The sequence below is a fragment of the Salvia miltiorrhiza genome, chromosome 8 (genome assembly GCF_028751815.1).
Source record: "Salvia miltiorrhiza cultivar Shanhuang (shh) chromosome 8, IMPLAD_Smil_shh, whole genome shotgun sequence".
Classification (NCBI taxonomy): Eukaryota; Viridiplantae; Streptophyta; class Magnoliopsida; order Lamiales; family Lamiaceae; genus Salvia; species Salvia miltiorrhiza.
The window spans coordinates 57,891,528-57,913,549 of NC_080394.1; the positions used below are offsets into that span (position 1 = coordinate 57,891,528).

Here is a 22,022-nt window from a genome sequence, read left to right on the forward strand (position 1 = left end):
TAGACAAGTTCGTGTTAGTCTTCATAGACGATATCCTGATTACTCGAAGAGTAAACGAGAACACGAAGAGCATTTGAGGATCGTATTGGAAAGATTACGAGCTAAAAAGATTTATGCGAAGTTTAGCAAATGTGAGTTGAAAAGTTTTATACGAGTCTTGGCTGAAGAAGTCAATTTTCTCGGCCATATTGTTTCTGCGAGAGGAATGAAGTAGACCCAGCAAAAGTTCAAGCGGTACAGGAGCGGAGATCGCCAACCACACCGCACGAGATTCACAGTTTTCTGAGATTAGCAGGGTATTATCGACGTTTTATTGAGGGCTTTTCAGAAATCGCTAAGCCATTGACGCACCTGCTAAAGAAAGAAGTCAAGTCCGTCAGACGGACGAATGTGAGAGAAGTTTTCAAGAGCTGAAAAAGAGGCTCACTATAGCCCCAGTGTTAGCTATTCCAGAAGGGGATCAAGAGTATGCAGTTTATATTGATGCATCGAGAAATGGTCCAAGATGTGTACTGATGCAAGAGTGAAAAGTTATAGCGTATGCTTCGCAACAACTGAGATCACACGAGATGAGTTATCCGACGCAATGATTTAGAATTAGCAGCCGTAGTGCATGCTTTGAAGATCTGGAGACACCATTCCTATGGAGCACGGTGTGAGATATACACCGATCATGAGAGTCTCAAATATTTCTTTGAGCAAAAAGATCTGAACATACGACGAAAGAAGATGGCTAGAGTTGATGAAGGACTACGATTGTGGAATAAATTATCACCCTGGGAAGGCTAACGTAGTAATTAAACGCGTTGAGCAGAAAGAATCAGGGAGAGTTAGGATTTCTCCTTACTCGAGAAGAGAACCTAATCGAGGAATTCGAGAAGATGAATTTAGAGGTAGTAATACCACCACAAACGACAGAAATAATAATTTCTGCGCTGAACGTTACCCCTGACCTACGATTGAGACTGATCACAGCATAGAGAGTGGATGAGAAGATAGAAAGATTGCGAATAAAGTTTCGAACCGAAAAAGTAGAGAATTATGAAGAGATGTCAGATAATGCCTTTTTGTTTAAAAAGAGAGTGTGTATACCCGATAAAGAAGAGTTGAGGAATGAGATTATGAGCGAAGCTCATGACACCCTTTACACCACACATGTGGGTAGTATAAAGATATGCCAAGACTGAAACGACGCTTTGATAGGAGAATAAGAAGCGAGAGATGGCATCATTCGTAGAAGGATGTTTAACGTGTTAACATGTGAAGGCGCCACTTTGGCAACCTTATACAATTATACCTATTAGAGACTTCCACAATAGAAGTGAGACCACTTAGCCATGAATTATGGCATCGATTAGCAAAATCGAGAAAAGAAAACTCAACAATTGAGTATTTGTGAATAGATTCTGTTGATGATAGAAACGATGATTATGTGAGTTTTTCCCTATCTCGGGGAGCATGTTATTTTCGAGTTAACAAGAACTCAAACCGAGATATATAGGACCTTATGATATGTATTAGAGTAAATAGGCCATGTAGCCTATAAACTAGCGTTGCCTCTGAGCTTCGCGAACGTCCATGACGTTTTCCATGTTTCTCAACTGAGAAAGTACGTGTCCCTCGAACCAGATTTGAGCTATGAAGAGAGACCTGATGCTATTCTGAACGGAAGATCCAACAATTGAGGAACAAGACGATTCCTTGGTAAAAATCCAATGGAGACATCACGGTCAAGAAGAATCAACATGGGAACTTGAAGAGAAGATGAAAGAGAAGTATCCAGAGCTTTTTCCTGAAGAAGAATAACTCAAATTTCGGGACGAAATTTTTTTTAAGGGGGGTAGGATGTAACACCCCGTACTTTTCCTCATGTTGTGAGATAGTGTCTTAACACTATTGAGAATACTGAGATGTCAAAATACGAGACTATTTTTTTTATGAGTAGATAAGACAGTTGTCTTTTAAATAGAGATACGAGTGAATAAACCGATGATGGAATTAGAGTGATGAGATTTGAGAAATGAGTTGAGATAGAGATGCTGATTGAATTGAGCTGAGATTTTATTTTATTTCCAACTACCGGGAATAGAGTTACCGGATACTGAATTATTAGAGATTGACTGTCCTATTAAGAAAAATAGGAATACTGAGTTGGATATAGAGCCGAGGAAGAAAGAGTGAGAACCTCGATGAAAATAGTCGGTTAGAGAGAGACGTTTAGTCTGTTTGTGTTTGCCGACTGCTTTGATGTGATGTTATGTGAATTTACGTGACTGAGTGATTATGTGATTTTGTGACGTGTGTCATTATGACCAAGTGATTATGATTTTTATTTGAGACCTTAGCATTTGGAATTTCGTTTAAGTTTCCAAAGCAAGTATGATTTATTTTTATCAAGAAATCGAATGATGCCGGTTTATGAAAAATTTTTCGAGCATAATATTTTTTTAAATTATTTTCCTTCCTACGAAGAGGAATATTATATATATGTGAGTGCACTAATATGAGTGCTATAATTATTATTTTGGTCACATGAATAATTTATGATGTGGTATTTTATTAATGAGTGACATTACCATAGTTTGTGATTTTATTTGATCACCTTTCACACACTTTATTTAATTACCCATACCATATGTTATATGCCTAAATTTTGCTAAGTATAGAATTGAGAGAGTAGAGAGTTGAGAGTACATTAGAGAGAGTGTAGAGATTAGTGAGAGGAAAGTGTAGAGATTTGAGAGAGAAAGAAGAGATTAGAGTGAGAAGATGCATTAATTAGCAATATTCCCTAAGATTGTGAAATCTCCTTTAAAGATCCACAAGATCAAATACAATCTTGCAAGCTAAATTCTTCTCTCTCCCTCACATGGAATTTTCGAAAATCATCTCTCTCTCTCTCCCAAAATTTTCGACCAACACAAACATACACTCATCTTCTCCATTACTCAACTCCACCATTTTCCTCCATTAATGGGAACCTTCGAAGCTTCCTAAAATTTTACCAAACACTTCAAACCACTCTAATATCCTTCATAAACATATTCTATCCACTTTTAAACAAGAAAATCCTTGAAGAAGAAGCTCCAAAGTAGAGTGAGAAAGTTTGAGTTTTGGTGAAGAACTTGAGTAAGTAATCTCCATATTTATAGATTAGACTTGTATGAGTGTGTATATGAGTTTATTTGAAGGATTGGAGCAAGAAATCACCCCCTCCCTTTTTCCTTCAAATTTTCGAAAAATGGGTATCTTACCCTTCAAAAATTTTTCTTCTTCTTTCCTTGAATTGAGGTGAGAAAAATGATCTATGTGATGTTTGGTGGTGATTAGCATGTGTTTTGAAAAGCTATGCTTTGTGATGTAAAACTTTGGTTGAGTTAGTTTACCCCAAATTGGGAATTTTTGAGTTGATGATCAAGGTGATGAATTGATGATGAAAATGAGTCTATGAGGTGTATATGGTGATGATTGATGGAGTAATTTGAGTATATGATGTCAATTGGAGTTTTGATGTGAGTTAGTTTACTAGAATTAGGGATATGTGTATATATGCCCTTATTTGTGAATTGATGGTTTTGATGTGAGTTTAAATGACTAAAATTGATAGATATATGATGAGATTAAAGATCCATGTGAGTTTATAAAATTTCTTAGAGTTTAGTTTAATAAAAATTAGGATCTTCTTGTCTATGTGTCTATTAAGTGATTTAACTTAAGATATGTGTAATTGAGCATGATAGTAGTGTTTTAATATGTTTGATTAAGTCTAATGTAAGCTAAGTAAAATTTGGACTTAGTTTAGTTTGAAGGAGTTTTTGAGTTCTCATATGATGTGGGGTTAACGAATGATAAAATGAGGTCAAATTGATTTATGATCATTTTGTGAAGTTGTCATGCTTTTGTTGAGAATTTTATGATGATATATGAGTTTTTCACTAGAGTTAGTTTACATGATAAAAAGGGAAATATATATGTAAAATGAGTTACATGATGTATGAGGTCAATAATGAATGATTGAGAAATTTTGAGCATGAGATTGAAAAGAGAATTTGATTGATACGTTGTAGAAACGTTTTCCTTGGGATTTGAGTGGATGATGAAAGAAAAGAGTCAAGATTGAGTATTATGAGTATTTTGATGTATTTGAATGTTTTTAAGTGCTTTAAGTGCTTAAAATGAGTTTTGATGTGGTTGCTTTGTATAAATGTTAATTTGAGCATTTAAGAGTTGGGAATGAATTTTTGGTGATTTTTCGTAGGCTACTGACCTACTGTGATCGACGGTTTGTCGATATCAAAAAGCTTTGAAAATTTTACATAATGTCCCTACATGAGTCTTGAGCACCTCTGTAAAATTTCAAGTCATTTGGACTTGATTTACTATTTTTATAAAATACAAAACCAAATCTGCACATTTCTGCCGGGAATTTCAGAGAACAGGGGACAAAGTCATTCATTTCAGTGACTTCCTGTGTGAATTAGATTTCCAAATTTTTATGGTATCAACCTTACTGTATGGGCTAGATATCCACCAAATTTGAGCTCAATTGGACAACATTTACTATTTTAAAAAAATCAATGTTTCCGATTGCTCAAAACTGCCGAATATGGTAGACCTTGGTAAAAACGCCATATCTCCCAAACCACTTGTAGTTTCTGACTCTACTTTTTTTTTAAATGAAACTAGACTCAAATACCTTTCTTTTGGTATGAGTCTGGAGTCCAGGGGATGTCGGAGTCAGAACTTGTTAAAGTTTGAAGTCGAGTCTGTGTAAAAACAGAACATGTCTTGATGACGTTTGATGGTATTTTCTTATGTGCCTTATGTGATTGTGTTGCCTAAGTGTTTGAATGATATTAGACGAGCCTTATATGAGTGATAAATCGAGACTTAGAACCATGATTTTCTTGAAACCTATCCTTGGACTTAAGGTTTTGAAATGAGTAAAGAGTTTATGTAGAGTTGATTAAGAGATAGAAAATAATATAGAGCATGAGTTGAGGCATGAGTTTTTGTCGTTGAGTTTCTAATCGGGATTCATTTTATGACATGAACCTTCGATGATGACGATGATCCCTGAAGACACGAGCAGAGCAAGGAAGTAAGTAACTCCACTTTGACGGGAGTTTTTGAGTAAGGTCTTCAGGTGGGCAATATTTTGAGTATAAATATATTATCCGAGTTTTCTAAAATGATTTGATGATATAATGATGTTATGAGATTAACAAATGTTTTGAGATAAATGATATTTGAGAACTGTTTGACTTGCCAATTTTTGATGTTGAGCTTGTGTGTTACCCTCTACTGATGAGACGAATTCGGTCCTGCCACAAGCGGGATTTTGTGCACAGAGGTGACTGTGAGCCGTCTTCGGGTCGGCCGGTCACGGTACTTGAGAGGGAGGCCTACTTCTCAGTACCTTTGATGATGAGTAGTGGAAGTGGTACATACATGATGAATGTTTAAACTGCGCAGTTACTTATTTATGATGTTGATTATGAAAACTGCATGCACAGATTCATTGATACTAACTTATTTCTGTGTATTGCTGAGATGTGGCAAGCTTCAAACTTATAGCTCTAAGAGCGCCTTTCTTGTTTTCGGCGTTTGCCCACTGAGTATTATATACTCACGCCCTGCATGTATTTCTAAATGTGCAGGCTAAGCGAGGAGTGAGATTGGTCTGGTGCTGGTGGGGAATCGTTAGATGACGTATTTACTTTATCGTATTTCCTTTTTATCGATAAAGTCTTGATGTGAAGTTACTTTGAATATGAATCAAGTAATATACTCACGGTTATGTGTCTCCATACATGTAACTGGTTCGCCTTTTGCTGCGACACTCTGCATTTTATGTTTCCTTATGAAAAATAAGCTATACCTGTTTTGTTTTTGTTCGTGAAATTCCTGATAATTAAAAGGTTACAACGACGTTGACGATTTTACCCTTGAGTTCAATTAATAATATTTTCCTTAGCATGCTTTGATGTGAGCTTCCGCTTGATGTTCGACCTATTCTTCTTATCTTTTATTCTTTAAAAATAGTCGTATCGATACTCGTACCCCACTATCACTAGTGTCGGGATTTCGGGCTGCGACATCATACAAGTATGACTAGCTTCGACGACTACCATTACATCTTCCCCCAAGAATGAAGAAACTGTCTCTGCTATCTGCCTGGTTAGCCTCTCCTGTACCTGAAGCTTGAAGCCGTAGAAATGTACTATCGACTGCAGGAGAGATCTCCGGACAGGACTGAGCTCGTTCGAGTTGTAGTAACCTACGTGTACTACGCCGTGGAAGGGAAGCAGATGGTGCTCACATTGTGACCAGAATGAGAGATTCAGCTCAGAAAGGAGGTGCTCGTCGTTGTAGCTGAAATCCGGCCTCTTGTTTTGGATGTATCCATTCAGTTTCAAGTCGAAATGAGAATCTTTGAAGCTCATCAACCACTTGACAAAGCGAGCAGGAGTTTCTTGAAGTTCTTTCCTCAAAGGGTCCTCGCCCAGTGAGCAAAGAATCGAAGCTACTGAACGAAGCATTGCTGAATCAAGTGCCCCCGTCTTGGAAAAAGCATGAGACGGGCACCATGATTTCTTGTCTGAGCCACCGGGAAGAGCATCCTCAACACTTATCCCTCGGAATCTCAAAAGACTGAGGAAATCAGTCCAAACATCCGTCATATCATCATCAAAGACTCCCGTGCCCGACTTAACCAACATTTTCACCCACCCCTTGTGGTTTGGATCGGAGAGGGCTGACTCCGAATTGGGAAAATTGATGTGGGAACATTGGAGGACAACAGCAACCCCTGTTGGTCCGAACCCATGTTGCAATGCCTCGCAAATCTCGTTAGCTAATCGCTGCGGATCTTGAAGACGTTTGGCAAAAACTTCAGCAACTCGAGACAGCTTGCTTAGGCCTACGACTCTATGACCAGATGGAATATAGCCTACATGACACTTGATCTGGAATGGAAGCAAGCAAGACTCACAATATGAGAAGAGATCAAGATCTCGAACTATTACAAGCCCACCCGTTCCACCAGCATGACCGACCCTATTCTCCAACCCGACTTCAGGAAATAACGCGCCATTGACAATGTCCTTCACCTTTTCCTTATAACCTGGACGTACATCAACGGATTAAGAAGTTATGACGAGCATAAAGCTACAATCCCTTTTCCTTACAATACAAACACAATGCTCGTAAAATCTGTCAAACTTCATAACTCCACAACAACCAATACATGTGTGATACACACGGAAACAAATACAAGCAATGGACTACAATGACTCAAGCACGCAGCAGATCTCATACAACGAAGGGAGTTAACTGAGCATATTCAGCCAAATATCCAAAAACACGAATAAAACTAAGCTCTTCCCAACTGCAAGGGATTCAGTTACTCTCCCTCGTATCCATAAGTTCGTCTAAGGAACTCCCTCGTATAATCCTTCAACACGGAAACAAGTGCAATGAACTGTCCCTGTTATCTTCTCTACATTCCTAACCTTCTTCAAGCTGATGTTACACCAATTTAAGGTTAAATATACACAATGCTGATCAGTTTACTACGCGCTAACATCGGCCAAAAACACATTTCACACTGAAAAGCAACATTCTATTCTTGATTCAACACCACCAACAAATCAAATTTCATTACCCCTAACATACCACATATTAATCAAATCACACAAATCCTCCATTTCATAAAAAAAAAAAAACCCACGAGTTATAGAATAAAACAATGAATAAAAACATTAAAGTTCGATAAAAAAAGGATTGAATTAGGGATTGAAGAAATCACCTCGAGTCCCTTCTCTGAGAGCCTTCGCCACGCGCAAAGGAGTTTTCCTCACACCTTCACGATTGGAATCATCACACAAAACCTGCAACAAAACTCTCACAGCTTCTTCAATTGCCAAAATCTCAGGCTCTTCCTCAAACCCTAGCTCAACACAGCCCCCAATATTCACTGCATCTATAGCGCCCATCGACAGCCAAATTATATCACCTTTTTAAAAATAATAATAATAAAAAAAGATTCGGAACACTAATGCTCCGATAATTCAGAATCCACCAAAGATATGGAGATTAAGGATTCAAATGTTTTTGCCTCCGAATTCTAAAGGTTCAATTTTTTTTTTATTTTTTTTTTCTTTGCTTTATGCCACTCCGGATTAAAACCGACCACAAAAATACCAAAAATCGAACTGTTAAAACCTCGCTATCAATAAATCCATGATGTGTGAGAGAGAGAAACGAAGGGCTGTTGTATAGATAAGAGATTATGGTTAGTGCTTTGTTTAAATATGGTTAGGGATCTTGAACTTGATTACGATAAATTTTTAATACGAGCTGTTCATTATATTTTCTTCATAATTTTGGAAGGCAATTATCATTTTTTATCGAGCCCTAATTTTTTATAATCAAGAAAATAAAAATAAGCACACTAAAATATTTGTTTTTAGACCGATAAAATATTAATTTTTTTATATGTGCGTGTGTTAATATTTATTTAATATTCAAAGATAAAGCTTTTTGTTATGTCGTCTTAAAAATGCAAATCTTTACTAGTAAAACTAATAATACTCCCTCTGTCCCACGAATCTTGACACGTTTAGATTCGACACGAGAATTAAGGAGTTGTAGATTAGTGTTTTAAGTGTGTAGTTAATAAAAGAGAAAATTACACCAAAATACACAAACTTTGTCGAAAATTCATATTTGACACGAAGTTAGGATTTTATATTTTAATACACCAATTTAATAAGTTGTTCAATTTTGACACATTTTTCATTCTCCCAAATTAAAATCTGACGTGGCGCCTACGTGTCTCGTCGGCACGCGCTACTCCATTCGCCGGTGAGTTTTTTCTTCTCCAACTACTGTTCATCGAAAGAAAAGGAGCCGGAAATTTCACAGTACCCAAGAACATTGAAATTCTGATAATTTCGGCATAAAAATCAGGTGTCGAGATTTCGATCTAAAAGCTTTTGAAATCGACAACCATTCTCTCCACCACCGGCCATTCTCTCCAAATCGACGGGAATCTTCCACCAATCTGGAAAAATCTGGGTAATTTGAAATCCTAGCTTTGAAGTTCACGATCGCCTCTGTCTCTCTCTCCTGAATTCATTACCATCTCCGTAAAAAATTCGGTGAAAATCTCTAGCAAATCTGAATCCAAAAAATAATTCCCAAAATCCATTCTGCCACAATCAATCGGACCTCCTCCGCGTGCCATCCACAACATATTTGAGTTCCATACCTCGAAAATCAGTGGTCGGGATCCTTGCGACCAGGAAACCTCGCATCTTCCTCTCTCGATTTTCTTCCCGGCGAGGGATCCGGCGCTGCCACTGCCGACCGCCTCGCTGAGCCCGACGAGCCACCTCCGACGCCTCTCTTTCTTCTCTCTTTCTCATTAAATTCTGAATACCCACATCAAGCCATAATCTCTAAAATCGCATCGAGCCCTAATTTATTTGTCTCCAATAGAAATCTGCGTCGCTTGCGATCGTCTGCGTCTACTGGCCCTGTCCGCGCGTCCCTCTGACGCCAGTGTCATTTTGCAATTTGGCGGAAGCCTAGCCGCCACCTTCAGAGTTCCTCCCTATCACGAATCGCTGATGCCGTCGTTTCTGAATTCTTGCAAAGAAGGGGTACGTCGCCGCTGAAGCCTGAGTGATTGACATGTAATAGCCACGTCAGATTTCCTTTCCGGCTGATGCAATACGTTGTCGTTTCCCTTCCAGCTGGATAAGTGATTGAAATGTAATAGCCACGTCAGATTTTCCGGTTATCGGAAATTGAAAATGTGTCAAAATTGAACAACTTATTAAATTGGTGTATTAAAATGTAAAATCCTAACTTCGCGTCAAATATGAATTTTCGACAATTACATGCAATTTTTCCTTAATAAAATATAAAAGTGATAAAGTATGAGACAAAATGTAATAAAAGTGATAAAATAGGAGAGAGAAGGTTTATTATCCAAAATGAAAACGTGTCAAGATTTGTGGGGCGACTCAAAAAGGAAAACGTGTCAAGATTGGTGGGACGGAGGGAGTACTAATCTTAAATTATTAATTTTTCTGTCCTTATAAAACGATTAGAACCCTGATTTTTTTTAGAAAAAAAAATATTTGAGAAATGACTCAAACGCATTTTTAAAATCGTTACAAAATATAGAGAAAATACATTGGAAAATCAATATTTGTAATACTTCCAATTTCCAAAATGAATGTCTATTAAATTGAAATTATATTTTGGGGCACTTTTTTTTAGGTAACTGGGTCACTTTTCTTATCCAGCCCATTCGGCTAAATTATTTTCCAACAAATTTCCATAAAATAGATTTAGTCCAACGCCTTGAGCCCATTCTTTATTAATTTAAAAGTAATCAATATGGAGAATTGTATCACCATACAATGACGCAAAAATATTAATTTTGAAGAATTAAAATCGAATTTTCAGACAGCTTTCAAAAATCGAATTTTCCAACAGCCAAAAGTGTTAAAAGCGATTTTTTTTTGAAAGCATACAAACTAATAAAGTGGAAATTTTTAGTTGGGATACTTCAATTGGGAATGAGATTTACTGTTATAATTTTTTATGTCCTATTTTGTGTTTCACTTTCAATTTTGTTTATTTTCTTATATTTTTTTTTTAATTTTAACTTTGTATGCTTTAATTTAATCTTGTGATTATTAACTAGAATTTATTCCATCAATCCAGGATATATAATTATTTTTTATCATTTAATTTCACTTTTATTAGTAAATAATAGGTTGATAAATTCAAATTCATGGAATATACTTTTAAAAAAAATTAATTTTTTGATATAAAAATTAAATATAATTCATAGTATTATAATAAATTTTATTTTAATAACTTTTTTTAAAAAAATTAATAAATATAAACATAAAATACAATGACACGCATAAATTTATGAGACACTGAATCTCATCCCGTTCAATTGACCCTAACACCTCGTGTATCTAAAATATCTACTTTTTTTTATAGACAAAATATCTACTTTGACGAGTCAATTCATACTTACTCTCACAATTTTACTATTATAGTCTCTTTCTCTCTCTATATATACACCAAAATACGAGATGTAATATGAAAATTTAACATCTAGATGAGACCAATAATTACTTTCATATACATCTTCACCAAGTCAACTACATCACTATCTTATTCTTTGATTCTTTCTTCTCAAATGATCAAAAACATCCAAAATTGAGAAATCCTCTCCCTCTCTCTCAAATGGACTTTCTCTCACATCTCCTACCTCTCTCCGGTGTTGTAATTATAGCTTTAATCGTGCTATACAACCACCGGAGAAGAAGCATCAACACCGACACCAACACCAACAAGGGCAATTTCGCGCCAGAACCATCTGGCGCGTGGCCTATAATAGGCCACCTCCACCTCTTAGGCGAAAAAATCCCAATTTCAAGAATCCTAGGCGCTATGGCCGACAAACTCGGCCCCGTTTTCACCCTACGCCTCGGCGTGCACCGAGCCGTAGTGGTGAGCAGTCGTGAAGCAGTCAAAGACTGCTTCACGACCAACGACAGAGTCTTGGCCAAGAGGCCGAGCTCCACCGCGGGCATCTACCTCGGCTACAACCACGCCGGCTTCGGCTTCGCCCACGGGCCCTACTGGCGCGAGGTGCGGAAGCTGGTGCTCGCGGAGGTGCTCACGCCCCGCCGCCTCGACTCCCTGAGGCCCGTCCGCGAGGCCGAGCTCGCGGCGAGCCTCGGGGAGCTGCACGAGCTAGTGAGGGGGAGCGATGATGATCAGGAGAGGGAAGTGGCGATCAGCGAGCGGCTCGAGCGGCTCACCCTCGACACGATCATGATGATGCTCGCCGGGAAGCGGTGCGCGGAGAGGGGCGGCGGGGACGCGGCGGCGGAGGAGGAGGCGAAGTCGTTGAGGCATATCATCAAACAGTTCATGTACATATCGGGGCAGTTCGTGGTCTCCGATTCGATCCCGTTTCCGCCGCTGAGATGGCTGGATTTGCAGGGGCATATCAAGTCGATGAAGAGGATTGCAGACGAATTGAGCGAGATTTGCGAAGGGTGGATTGGAGAGCATGTGGAGAGGAGAAGGATTGATGATGGCGGGTTAGGGATTGAGCGAGATTTCATTGATGTGATGCTTTCCGCCATTGATGATAAATTCATGCGTTTTGGGCACACGCGAGAAACTATTATTAAGGCGACTCTATTGGTACCTCTCTCTCTCTCTCTCTCTCTCTCTCTCTCCCACCATGTTTATTGTTTTTGTTTAGTAATTTTTCACCCAATTCCATGAATTCAAAATTGATTTCAAATATAAAAAATAAATCAAATATTCTTACTTTTAACATTATTATAATGGTCTTCAAATTAATGATGATGTTGAAATGTTTATATAGCTTAAATTGGTAGCTGCTATGGTGCGTTTACTTTGGAGGATTAATCTCAATCGATAGATAAAATAGTAAAGTTAATCATTTGTTTGTTCCGACGGATTGAAACTTTGGACATTCCAAAACTTTTGATTATTTATTTCATTTCAACTAGTTTTGCTTTATTCATATCTTATTGAAATAATGAGATTGGAAAATTTTAAATTTTGAAAATAAAAATACTCAATTATGCATCTTATCAAATTATGTAAAGTAAATGCCCCCGCAATATACTGAACAACGTAGTTGAATGTCTACTTCAATTCAACTAGTCACGATGAAATTAATTAATTATCACTTCAATTAGCCACTATGGCATTTATTCGCCAGAAATTGACAATTGTGTGAAAAATCATAACAATTGAAAGTTTATTTATTTAGAAACAATATTTTTAATTAATTCATTTGCAAAACTAAAATTAAGTCAAAATTATCTAGACACCGTTATTTCCTCTTTTTTTTTTTTTAAGTTTCACTATGCCAAAGCCGAATTAATGAATAATAGCCTAGTTAAGTAAATTTTGGTCCAAAATTGCACATGTTTCTCCAAAAGTTGAGTATGAAATCTTGTTGGATAAATGGGTAAAAAGAAGCACCATATACTATGTTATACATATAATAGGAGTATCATTTATTTTCAAGAATTCCGATCCCCTGTTTTGTAGCATAGCTGAACAATCTTTATTGTCTCATAAATTTCTTTTACTCAAAAGTTCATGAAAATATGTTTTGAGTCTTATTTGTACCTTCTAGTCTAGTAAGGTGCTACAAAAATCTTTATTTTATTTTCTTTCTATTTTCGAAAAGTAAAAAAAATAACTTTTAATTTAATTTCCTTTTCAGAATCTCATCTTAGCAGGCTCGGACACAACATCAACTCACATGACATGGATCTTATCCCTACTTCTAAACAACACTCGAGCAATGCAACAAACCCAAGCAGAAATCGATGACAAAGTTGGCAAAGATCGATGGGTGCAAGAATCCGACATCAAGAACTTAGTCTACCTCCAAGCCGTAGTTAAAGAGGCCCTCCGCCTATTCCCGCCCGGGCCGCTGGCCGTGCCACACGAGGCCATGGAAGACTGTCGTGTGGCCGGCTACCACGTGGCGAGAGGGACGCGGATATTGGTCAACGTGTGGAAACTCCACCGCGACCCTAGGGTTTGGGAGGAACCGGATGAGTTTGTGCCCGAGAGATTTCTGACTAGACATGCTGACGTGGACTTCACCGGGCATCATCACGAGTTCATTCCGTTTGGCTCGGGCAGGAGATCGTGCCCCGGGATCACATTCGCCACGCAGGTTACACATCTGACGATGGCTCGTCTGATCCAGGGTTTTGAGTTCAGAACCCCGCTCGACGAGCCCGTCGACATGACCGAGGGCCTCGGCATCACGCTGCCGAAGGCCACCCCGCTAAGAGTCCTAGTGGCGCCTCGGCTAGCGCCTTTTATGTACCAAAAGTAACCTTAATTTGTGCTGGGCTTGATATAATGTTACATCGTAACAACAAGTGTTATGTGTAAAGTGGTGTAATGAATAAAAGAATACACTTTAAATGTAGAGTTAATTGCATATAAATTACTGAACTTTCGACAAATTCTTATTTTGCACATGAACTTTAAAATCTTTATTAAAATTATTCAACTATTAATTTTTTCTCATTTTGCATATTTGTTCATTTTCCGGCCCAACTTCGGGCTTGAAATGGCGTCGTTTCTATTCAACTATGCATTATAACGTCAATTTTATTTTTTCACACGGTCATATTTATGCTACGCAAGCATATTCATGCCAAGCGAGTATATTTATGTCATGTCACCACGATGAATAATGGGCAAATATGTAAAATGAAAAAAAAATAATAGTTGAATAATTTTACTAAAGATTTTAAAGTTCGTGTGCAAAATAAGAATTTGTTGAAAGTTCGGTAATTTATACGTAATTAACCCTTAAATGTAATAGTTTCTTTATAAAGTTAATCTCTTCCCACTTATAAAAAAGAAGAAGAATAATTCTTTTGATTAAAGGTTAGGTAATTAGTTCATATTTCTATTTTTCGACTTTGAGAAATTAAGAGACATAATATGCATGGAAACTAATTAGATTCATAATAAACTTGGGAAAACAAGAGTTACTTACCAAGTAGGTTATCCCATCCCCTATATATTTGGGGCCATCAAATTAGAGAGAGAGAGAGAGAAAGAGGCATTATGAGGAGAAGCATCGAAATCAAGTTGATCGACGACATTGCAAAACGACACACGACCTTCACGAAACGGCGGCATGGCCTGATAAAGAAAGCCGATGAATTCTGCCGGCTGTCCGACTCCACGGCGGCGCTCCTCATCTTCTCCTCCTCCAAAAACTGCTACGCCTTTGGTCATCCCGAAGTCGACTCCGTCTTGGACCGCTACGACGCCGCCGATTCCTCTTCGGCCACCGGCGCCGGTGGGGAGGAGGCGGAGGCGGTGACGGAGATGGAGAGTAGGATCGGCAATGCGGTGGAGACCGGGCGGTGGGAGGAGGCGGTGCGGGGGTTGGGATTGGATGCCTTCGACCAACTCACGGCGGAGTTGGAGAAGTTTAGGCGTCAAGTGGCGGCGCTTCAGACCAAATTTGCGGCGGCGCCGGCGGAGGAGACTGGCGGTAGTTGATAGGTTATTTGAACTTTTAAATTAGTTTTATATAGTTTGCATTATTCTTTTTTATCGGAATATTTTTTAATAGTTAGGTTATTTGAACTTTTAAATTAATTTGATGAATATCAAAAGGTTGATGAGTGGATTTGTAATTATGCTTCTTTCCTATTACTTTAATTCTGCTCATTAGGTTATTTAAATGCGCGTTCTTGTCAGCAATTAGTCTGTTGGATTGCTGATTTTCCTTGATGACTCTGAGTTTTGCTGTCGGAGGACTATCCTTAATATATGAGTTCGTCTTGTTTTTCAAAAAAATAAAAAAATAAAAAATCGAAGGCTTCTTTTAATACACTTGTTAATTAAATTCTAATATTATGGATATACTCTATTTTGTTATGCATATTCAAACCGCATCGTATCGTATATATATTCGAAGTTCGAACCACATAAGCTTTCGATAGATACAAAATTTGAAAATTTTCTATCATTAAAACCACATTTAATTTGTATTACCTAGGAATTTAGCAATTTTCATTGATTGAGGAGCTTTATATCCCAACCCTATTTTTGGGAGATTTGAGGAATTACCAAATTCACCAATTTTTTCACTATTTTTTTTTCTTTTACTTATATTTAATTATTTTCTAAACATTACATCGTCAATTTGATTGATGAAAAAAAAAAATATTCAATATGCATCTTAAATTTAATATAATATAAAAATAAATTTAAAATAAATAAGTTCATTTTTTTCTCTCTTCATTAAAATTTATAACTGTTTATTTATGCGTGTGTGAAAATATTTATTTATCTATTATGACACATAATACTCTATAAAAATAATGCGTAATGCTAATTTTCATTATTGAATAATTTTTAAATTTATTTAATAACTATAATTATCATTACACTTTTTACAAAGTTGAAAATTTATATTATCAAATTCAGAATATAATTGAATAATTGATGTGGATTATTTTATTTTTTTTTCTAAAATATGTTTTGGATTTGTTTATATTTTGATTTTATTTAATATCTATATTTATTTAAATTTATTTTTTTTTATTTTCGATGTTCGTCGTGCATCGCACTAATGGACATATTAGCTGAACATAAAATAGTACTTGCCTATTAATTATTTAGAGTTAAGGAAATTTTCTTAAAAATCTTGCATTATGCATACACTAATGAATCACACTAATATTAGTATTTATTACCTAATTAATTACATCAAATACCCCAAACCGAGCCAAGATTTTATCCCATCGAGACTCCGACAAAGAAAGAAAAAAACGCAGATTACATAAACTCAACGTTTTCTTTCAGTATTTTTTTTGAATGATCGTTTTCATTTATTAACTTTCTTTTTCTAAAATAAAACATAAAAATCTCACATTATAAATGGGTTAATAACGTCGCAGAACTTTCTCCCCCGTTGAGTAATCCCCACCACCCGAATTTTTTTGAGACCGATGTGGACGAGGATTACGGCGCCGTTTTACAAGATTCTTGCATGGCTGCGGCGGCGGTCAACGATAGTCAAGGCCCTCCTCGCGGCGGCGGCGGCGCTCTGCGCGGTGGCGGCGCTGAAACTGTCCCATTTCTTCGTCGCGTCTGAGGCGATCCATTTCCTTGGGATTTTGGTGTTGATTTATAAGCTCACCACTCTCAAAACGTGCTCCGGTAAGATTTGAATCGTTGAAAACGACATCTTTTCGATCAATCTAACGTCGTTTTCGCCGTCAAATGTTGTCTGAAAAATTCATTTTTCCGTTACACTTTAATTTGTGCTGCCAATATAAATTAATTCAAATATTGTATGTTGCATAAATTATTAAAATGTAGTACCAAAATAATGGGCATGAACAAAAATTTACATATATTTTGCCAAAAAAAAATATACACCAACCTATCGCAGCATTTATTTATGGCAAATTAAACACTTTAAAAAAAATTGGTCGCCGGAATTTGATATGACATTCTTCGTTCGATGAGACGATAACTTTTTCACACTTATATATGCCACGTGCAAATGAACGACAATCTTCGTTTGCACGTGGAATGTAAAGTGGCAAAACATTGTTGTTTCACTGAATGGATCTATACATTGAAAAAAAAATAAAGATTGGGAGGGTATGATTTGCTATAAATGATAAAGGTAAAATACAAAATTTGAAATTAATCACTTTGTATACTTCTCTAGCATGTTTTTGTATTATACTCCATCCGTCCCACTCCAATAGGCTCATTTTCCTTTTTGGGTAAAAAAGTTGTACTTAATTGGAGTGGGACGGAGGGAGTAATTTATTATCATCATTAGTTGTAATATATATAATGCTTAATCCTGTGTTTAGGGCTCTCCTTGAAGGCACAAGAGCTTACAGCTACATTCTTGACATCAAGATTGTGCTGCAGTTTTTTCATGGAGCGCGACATCCACACTGTGCTCGACTGTCTAACTCTGGTCTCGACTTTATGGATTGTATATAAGATGAGATTCGAGTTGAAATCAACCTACATCTCCAAGCTAGACAACATGCCCTTGTACTATGTGGTAATCATAAGTTAATGTTTGCATTTTTTTTATTCTTGAATCTTGATAGCTTCCAAAGTGGCTTAATTTGATGCCCTTATGTGTGTTTGAGCACTTTTGGGATACTAACTTATATGGCCTTCAATTTGTTCAATTGTTTATAGTAATGCAAGTAGAGCTGTCAAGAGTGGCCCGGCCTAGCATGACTAGATTCTAGGCCAGTCTGAGTTTTTGGGCCGGTTCCATTGGCAACTTTAATTATAAGTGATTACATTTTGACAGCTCTAGTTATATATACATGCTCGAGCACTCAGTGAAGTCGTAGATGGTAAATGATGTTTCGTCTCGTATTTTATAGATTGTACCTTGCGCGATCCTAGCAATGCTCGTCCATCCTCGTACGTACCAGGGGCGCCCCGTGCGCATGCTATGGGCATTTGCTGTCTACTTGGAGTCTATTTCAGTATTGCCACAGCTCAAGATGATACAAAATGCCAAGGTACATAAATTAATTAGGCATCAAATTTACTCTATTTTGTGACTACAAAAAATTGATGTATAGGCTCTTCGTTGCAGATAATCGAGCCATTCACAGCCCATTACGTGTTTGCATTAGGAATTGCAAGATTTTTGGGATGTGCTCATTGGATCATTAAGGTGAGGCATCAAATCAATTTAGTTTAATCTTTGCAAATCACTATATGCATTCCCTAAAATTCTTTTCTGAAAGTTGTAAATTTTATCATAATAAAAGAAATAAATTCTTTTTTATATATCACATCAGTATCTCGTTTAACCCGTTTCGTTGGAACTCAACATTTTTAGGTCTACAAATCGAGCGGAAGGTACTTGTATCTAGTGGGAGCTGGCTACATTTGGTTTCCTATGGTGCTACTCGCAGAAATCGTTCAGACATTCATCTTGGCTGACTTTTGTTATTACTACATTAAAGGGTAAAAGTTGCCTTCGAATTTTCGACAAATTCTAATATACTATAATATACTTTCTCCATCCACGAAAAAACTTGCTACTTTTTATTTTTGGGACAACTTTCTACCTATTTTTGGATTATACCCCACCACACCACTTACAAATATCCCATTACCCTTACTTTTCACTTTTTCACAACTTTTAATACTCCATCCGTCCCACTCCAATAGACTCATTTACCTTTTTGGGTAAAAAAGTTGTACTTAATTGGTATGTGGACCACATCACTTTACTACCACTTTCCTACTAAAAAGTAAGTTTTCTTAATCACCGTACCCAAAAGAAGTGAGCCTATTGGAGTGAGACGGAGGGAGTATAAATTAAAATACTTTTTCATCATTCCCAATACACTTGACATTATTTTTCTTAAAATTCGTGCCACTTGTGGACGGATGGAGCATATAGATATATGTATATTTTCTTGTTGGAAAAATTGATGAAAACTGCAACATTGCATCTCTTTTGATTTTATGCAGCCTCATGGATGGTAGACTTATCGTCTACATGCCCATGCATTCGCATGCGTCAGCTCACTTGGTCTGATTCTTTATAGAATTGGTATTTGAAATTTCGCTAGTTGTAACTTTTTCTTCTCTGTCAAATCTACGAGGGATTGATTTATCCAAATATATGTCTTCAAACTCTAAATATATGTTATTTATTTATACATTACATGCTATGCAAATTCTTCTTTATATTTTTCATGCAACCATCTGAAAAAAGCTATCAAACAAAACTTCATAGACTGAATTGTGGAGGGAAAAGTTGAGAAAGGATTAAAATTCGAAACTTTGAAAACTACCAAAATTCGATTTATTTTTCAATTAAATCCCGACACGTAGTGAGCTCTCATTAAGCCCGTCAAACAGCACTATAACAAACGGGCCCACAAAAGCATCTCTCCTTTTGACACCAAAGCGGGCCCACCAGCCCGAAATACGGCCGTCTGCGTGTGCCACGTGGCGCCCAGCCCGCGACGGCCCGAGTTCAGAGGCCCAAACACACCCCCACGTGTCCCCGGCCCCCCTATTCCTCGCGCCAGACACCGGCCCGAGCCTCCCACGAACCGCCACGTGTCGGAATGTCCAGGTTCAGCGTCAGGTGCCGCTAACGTGGCGGTTGGGGAATGCATGCAGAGAATTTTCCTGCTCTCAGTTAATTATGGAATTAAGCGGAATTAAGCGGGATATTAGGGGCCACTGATTTGGGATTTGGAGAGAGGATTGGATTAATAATAATATTAAACTCCGTGGTTAACTCTTAATCCATTAGGTGTCAACTAACCCCTCCTCCCCTCTCTCCACGTGGCGCCTCCCCGCGCTCCCCCGCTTTCTCTCTCCTCGCTGCTTATAAACCTCTCTCTCTCCGCTCGTTTCTCTCTCATGCGTCTGCATTCAACGTTGTTCAAACCTAGTCCAACCGAAAATTTTGAAATTAGAGAGAGAGAGAGGGAGAGGAGAATGGGGGGTTGCGAGGAGCTGAGCTTGGAGCTGTCGATAGGGGGTAAGTACGCGGGAAAATCAGAGGATTTGGGGGAGAAAAGTAAGGATTTCCGCGGGATTAATTGCGAGAGAAGCGATTTCGGCGTTTCGCGATGTGATTTCTCCGGGGGGTGCGCCGAAGCGATGGATCTGCAGAGGAGGAGAGAGATTCAGGCGTCGAGGAGGCAGGAAGCGCGGAGGAAGAGAGAGGAGAAGGTGAAGCGATCGAGAGGGGGGAATGCGGTGGGATTTGTCGACGACAAAGTGTTTCTCGAGGCGCAGAGGTTTCAGGAGAGAGTGCGAGATAGGGAAATTAGGGAGAAGGATTGCTTCATTGAGGAGGGGAAAAGCAGAAAAAATGGAAATGGTGATGAGCTGGGGCTGTCCTTGTTCAGTGAGGAGAAGGGGAGAGAGAGGAGCGGCTGCTTGTACCCCAAGGTACAACTCGTGCAAGCCAAGAGTGATGATTCGGAAAATAGTAATGGGGTGAAATCTTTGGAGCAATGTTCCTCCGCTGCTTCAGATTTTCACAGCATGTCTCAGAAAGGTGAGAATTTCTTGTGTTTTGATTATGTGTTTTGGCTTCATCAGTTATGATTTCATGATATATATTAGTGGTAATTACGCTTAAATATCCGAATTTTCATATAATTTTGATTTTGTACTTGAATTTATTTATTTATTTTTATAAATTAATGATATTGTAGAATTTTTAGTTATTTTAATTTTCTCATCATGGTTGTTAAATTGATGAAGTGATAAATTATGACTATCAACTGTGTCGCTCATTACATTAGTCATTTAAGGCTTGTAAATTTTTCCAACCTCTATATGAATTTGGAGGCAATCGACAAATATATGAATAATCAAAATGATTTAAAATTTATGTATTTAAAAGTAGAATATTTAATCAATATATTTTGTTAAGTTGTGTTGCATTAATAATATTAGTGGCATTTTGTTATGTAATGCATTTTCCATTTCATTTCTGATACACATTGGTTGCGTTTATTCGTAGGTGGAAGCAGTAGCGACGCAGGCAGCCACGTGGACCAAATCGACGGCCATGATTCGCCGTCGCAAGCAGCGGAAATCGAGCGTACAAAGTTGGCGCCGACAATGAATCCGCAGCCAACGTCGGCGTCGAGTGGCGGCGAAGCTGCGAAGGCGTCGAGGCGGATGCCGTGCGTGTCGGCCACCGGAGACGGGCCGAACGGGAGGACGGTGATCGGGTTCTTGTACAAGTACGACAAGAGGGAGGTGAGCATCATGTGCGTGTGCCATGGGAGTTCGTTTTCGCCGGCGGAGTTCGTCGAGCACGCCGGCGGCGTCGACGTGTCTCACCCGCTCCGCCACATCACCGTCGTGGCGAGGTGATGGGGATCGGTTGTGGCATGGTTTGATTTGGTTTGGTAGGGTAAATGGTTTAGGATTTTAACCTAAGTTTATGTGAACATGGCTGTCGACTTCTTTGAGGTTTTTCAAGACTCTCTTTAGTTTTAGGGTTTTAGCTGATATCGGCAGCATAAAATTAAGGTGTTGCTCGTGTTTCAATCTCGTTTTTCATCATTTCATAACGTATGAAAGAATGTATATTTGGTTGGAAAAGAAAATGTGTAAATTAATGATCTTATAATACGGATGAAGGGTGAAATATCATTTTAAAATTGAAGATATTGCTAATTGAAGACTGAAAGTCGTATTTGTACATGATATCAAATTATAAGCTATTTTTACATAATTAAAATTTCTCCGTTATTGAGTCGTGTTGGGTCTATAGCTTATCAAAGTTTTAGTCCATAAACGCCCAATATAACTGCGGCCCAAATTTCTTCGTATTTTAATTTATTAGCATAAACTATTTAATTTTATTTTATAAAAGGATAATGTTTACTTAGTTT

At 37.8% G+C, this 22,022-nt stretch overlaps 5 protein-coding genes and 1 long non-coding RNA gene across 6 annotated transcripts; 5 read left to right on the top strand and 1 right to left on the bottom strand.

Annotated features, from left to right (window-relative positions):
- Positions 1 to 2,857: 2,857 nt before the first annotated feature.
- Positions 2,858 to 5,927, top strand: LOC130999535 (uncharacterized). Its single transcript, XR_009093534.1, has 3 exons — positions 2,858 to 3,129; positions 5,083 to 5,146; positions 5,661 to 5,927. It is a non-coding gene; the product is annotated as an uncharacterized LOC130999535 (long non-coding RNA).
- A 153-nt stretch (positions 5,928 to 6,080) lies between these two features.
- LOC130998829 (GTP cyclohydrolase 1-like) lies at positions 6,081 to 8,362 on the bottom strand (the record flags this gene model as incomplete). The annotated part of the gene is made up of 2 exons (XM_057924234.1): positions 7,811 to 8,362; positions 6,081 to 7,126 (listed from the first exon to the last, which is right to left on the bottom strand). Coding segments are annotated over exons 1-2 (1,233 nt in total), but the record flags the coding sequence as incomplete, so codon positions are not given.
- A 2,774-nt stretch (positions 8,363 to 11,136) lies between these two features.
- Positions 11,137 to 14,038, top strand: LOC130999536 (nicotine N-demethylase CYP82E3-like). The gene is made up of 2 exons (XM_057925086.1): positions 11,137 to 12,252; positions 13,316 to 14,038. The coding sequence occupies exons 1-2, from the start codon at positions 11,281 to 11,283 to the stop codon at positions 13,940 to 13,942; spliced, it is 1,599 nt and encodes a 532-aa protein (XP_057781069.1). The 5' UTR covers positions 11,137 to 11,280; the 3' UTR covers positions 13,943 to 14,038.
- A 650-nt stretch (positions 14,039 to 14,688) lies between these two features.
- Positions 14,689 to 15,132, top strand: LOC130998830 (agamous-like MADS-box protein AGL61). The gene has a single exon (XM_057924235.1). It carries the CDS (start codon positions 14,689 to 14,691, stop codon positions 15,130 to 15,132), a length of 444 nt encoding a protein of 147 aa, XP_057780218.1.
- Positions 15,133 to 16,589: 1,457 nt separating this feature from the next.
- On the top strand, positions 16,590 to 19,183 carry LOC130998831 (uncharacterized). Its single transcript, XM_057924236.1, has 6 exons — positions 16,590 to 16,800; positions 17,472 to 17,671; positions 18,009 to 18,149; positions 18,227 to 18,307; positions 18,476 to 18,603; positions 19,117 to 19,183. Exons 1-6 carry the CDS (start codon positions 16,590 to 16,592, stop codon positions 19,181 to 19,183), a joined length of 828 nt encoding a protein of 275 aa, XP_057780219.1.
- Positions 19,184 to 19,999: 816 nt separating this feature from the next.
- Positions 20,000 to 21,809, top strand: LOC130999539 (ninja-family protein AFP3-like). Its single transcript, XM_057925091.1, has 2 exons — positions 20,000 to 20,668; positions 21,140 to 21,809. The coding sequence occupies exons 1-2, from the start codon at positions 20,023 to 20,025 to the stop codon at positions 21,496 to 21,498; spliced, it is 1,005 nt and encodes a 334-aa protein (XP_057781074.1). The 5' UTR covers positions 20,000 to 20,022; the 3' UTR covers positions 21,499 to 21,809.
- The last annotated feature ends 213 nt before the right edge of the window (positions 21,810 to 22,022 follow it).

Coding starts and splice junctions, on each gene's coding strand:
- LOC130999536 (XM_057925086.1), top strand. CDS start 11,281: ATGGACTTTCTCTCACATCTCCTACCTCTCTCCGGTGTTGTAATTATA. Junction 12,253..13,315: donor TTATTAAGGCGACTCTATTG/GTACCTCTCTCT, acceptor TTTCCTTTTCAG/AATCTCATCTTAGCAGGCTC.
- LOC130998830 (XM_057924235.1), top strand. CDS start 14,689: ATGAGGAGAAGCATCGAAATCAAGTTGATCGACGACATTGCAAAACGA.
- LOC130999539 (XM_057925091.1), top strand. CDS start 20,023: ATGCGTCTGCATTCAACGTTGTTCAAACCTAGTCCAACCGAAAATTTT. Junction 20,669..21,139: donor TCACAGCATGTCTCAGAAAG/GTGAGAATTTCT, acceptor GTTTATTCGTAG/GTGGAAGCAGTAGCGACGCA.
- LOC130998831 (XM_057924236.1), top strand. CDS start 16,590: ATGTGGACGAGGATTACGGCGCCGTTTTACAAGATTCTTGCATGGCTG. Junction 16,801..17,471: donor CACTCTCAAAACGTGCTCCG/GTAAGATTTGAA, acceptor TCCTGTGTTTAG/GGCTCTCCTTGAAGGCACAA. Junction 18,604..19,116: donor TGTTATTACTACATTAAAGG/GTAAAAGTTGCC, acceptor GATTTTATGCAG/CCTCATGGATGGTAGACTTA.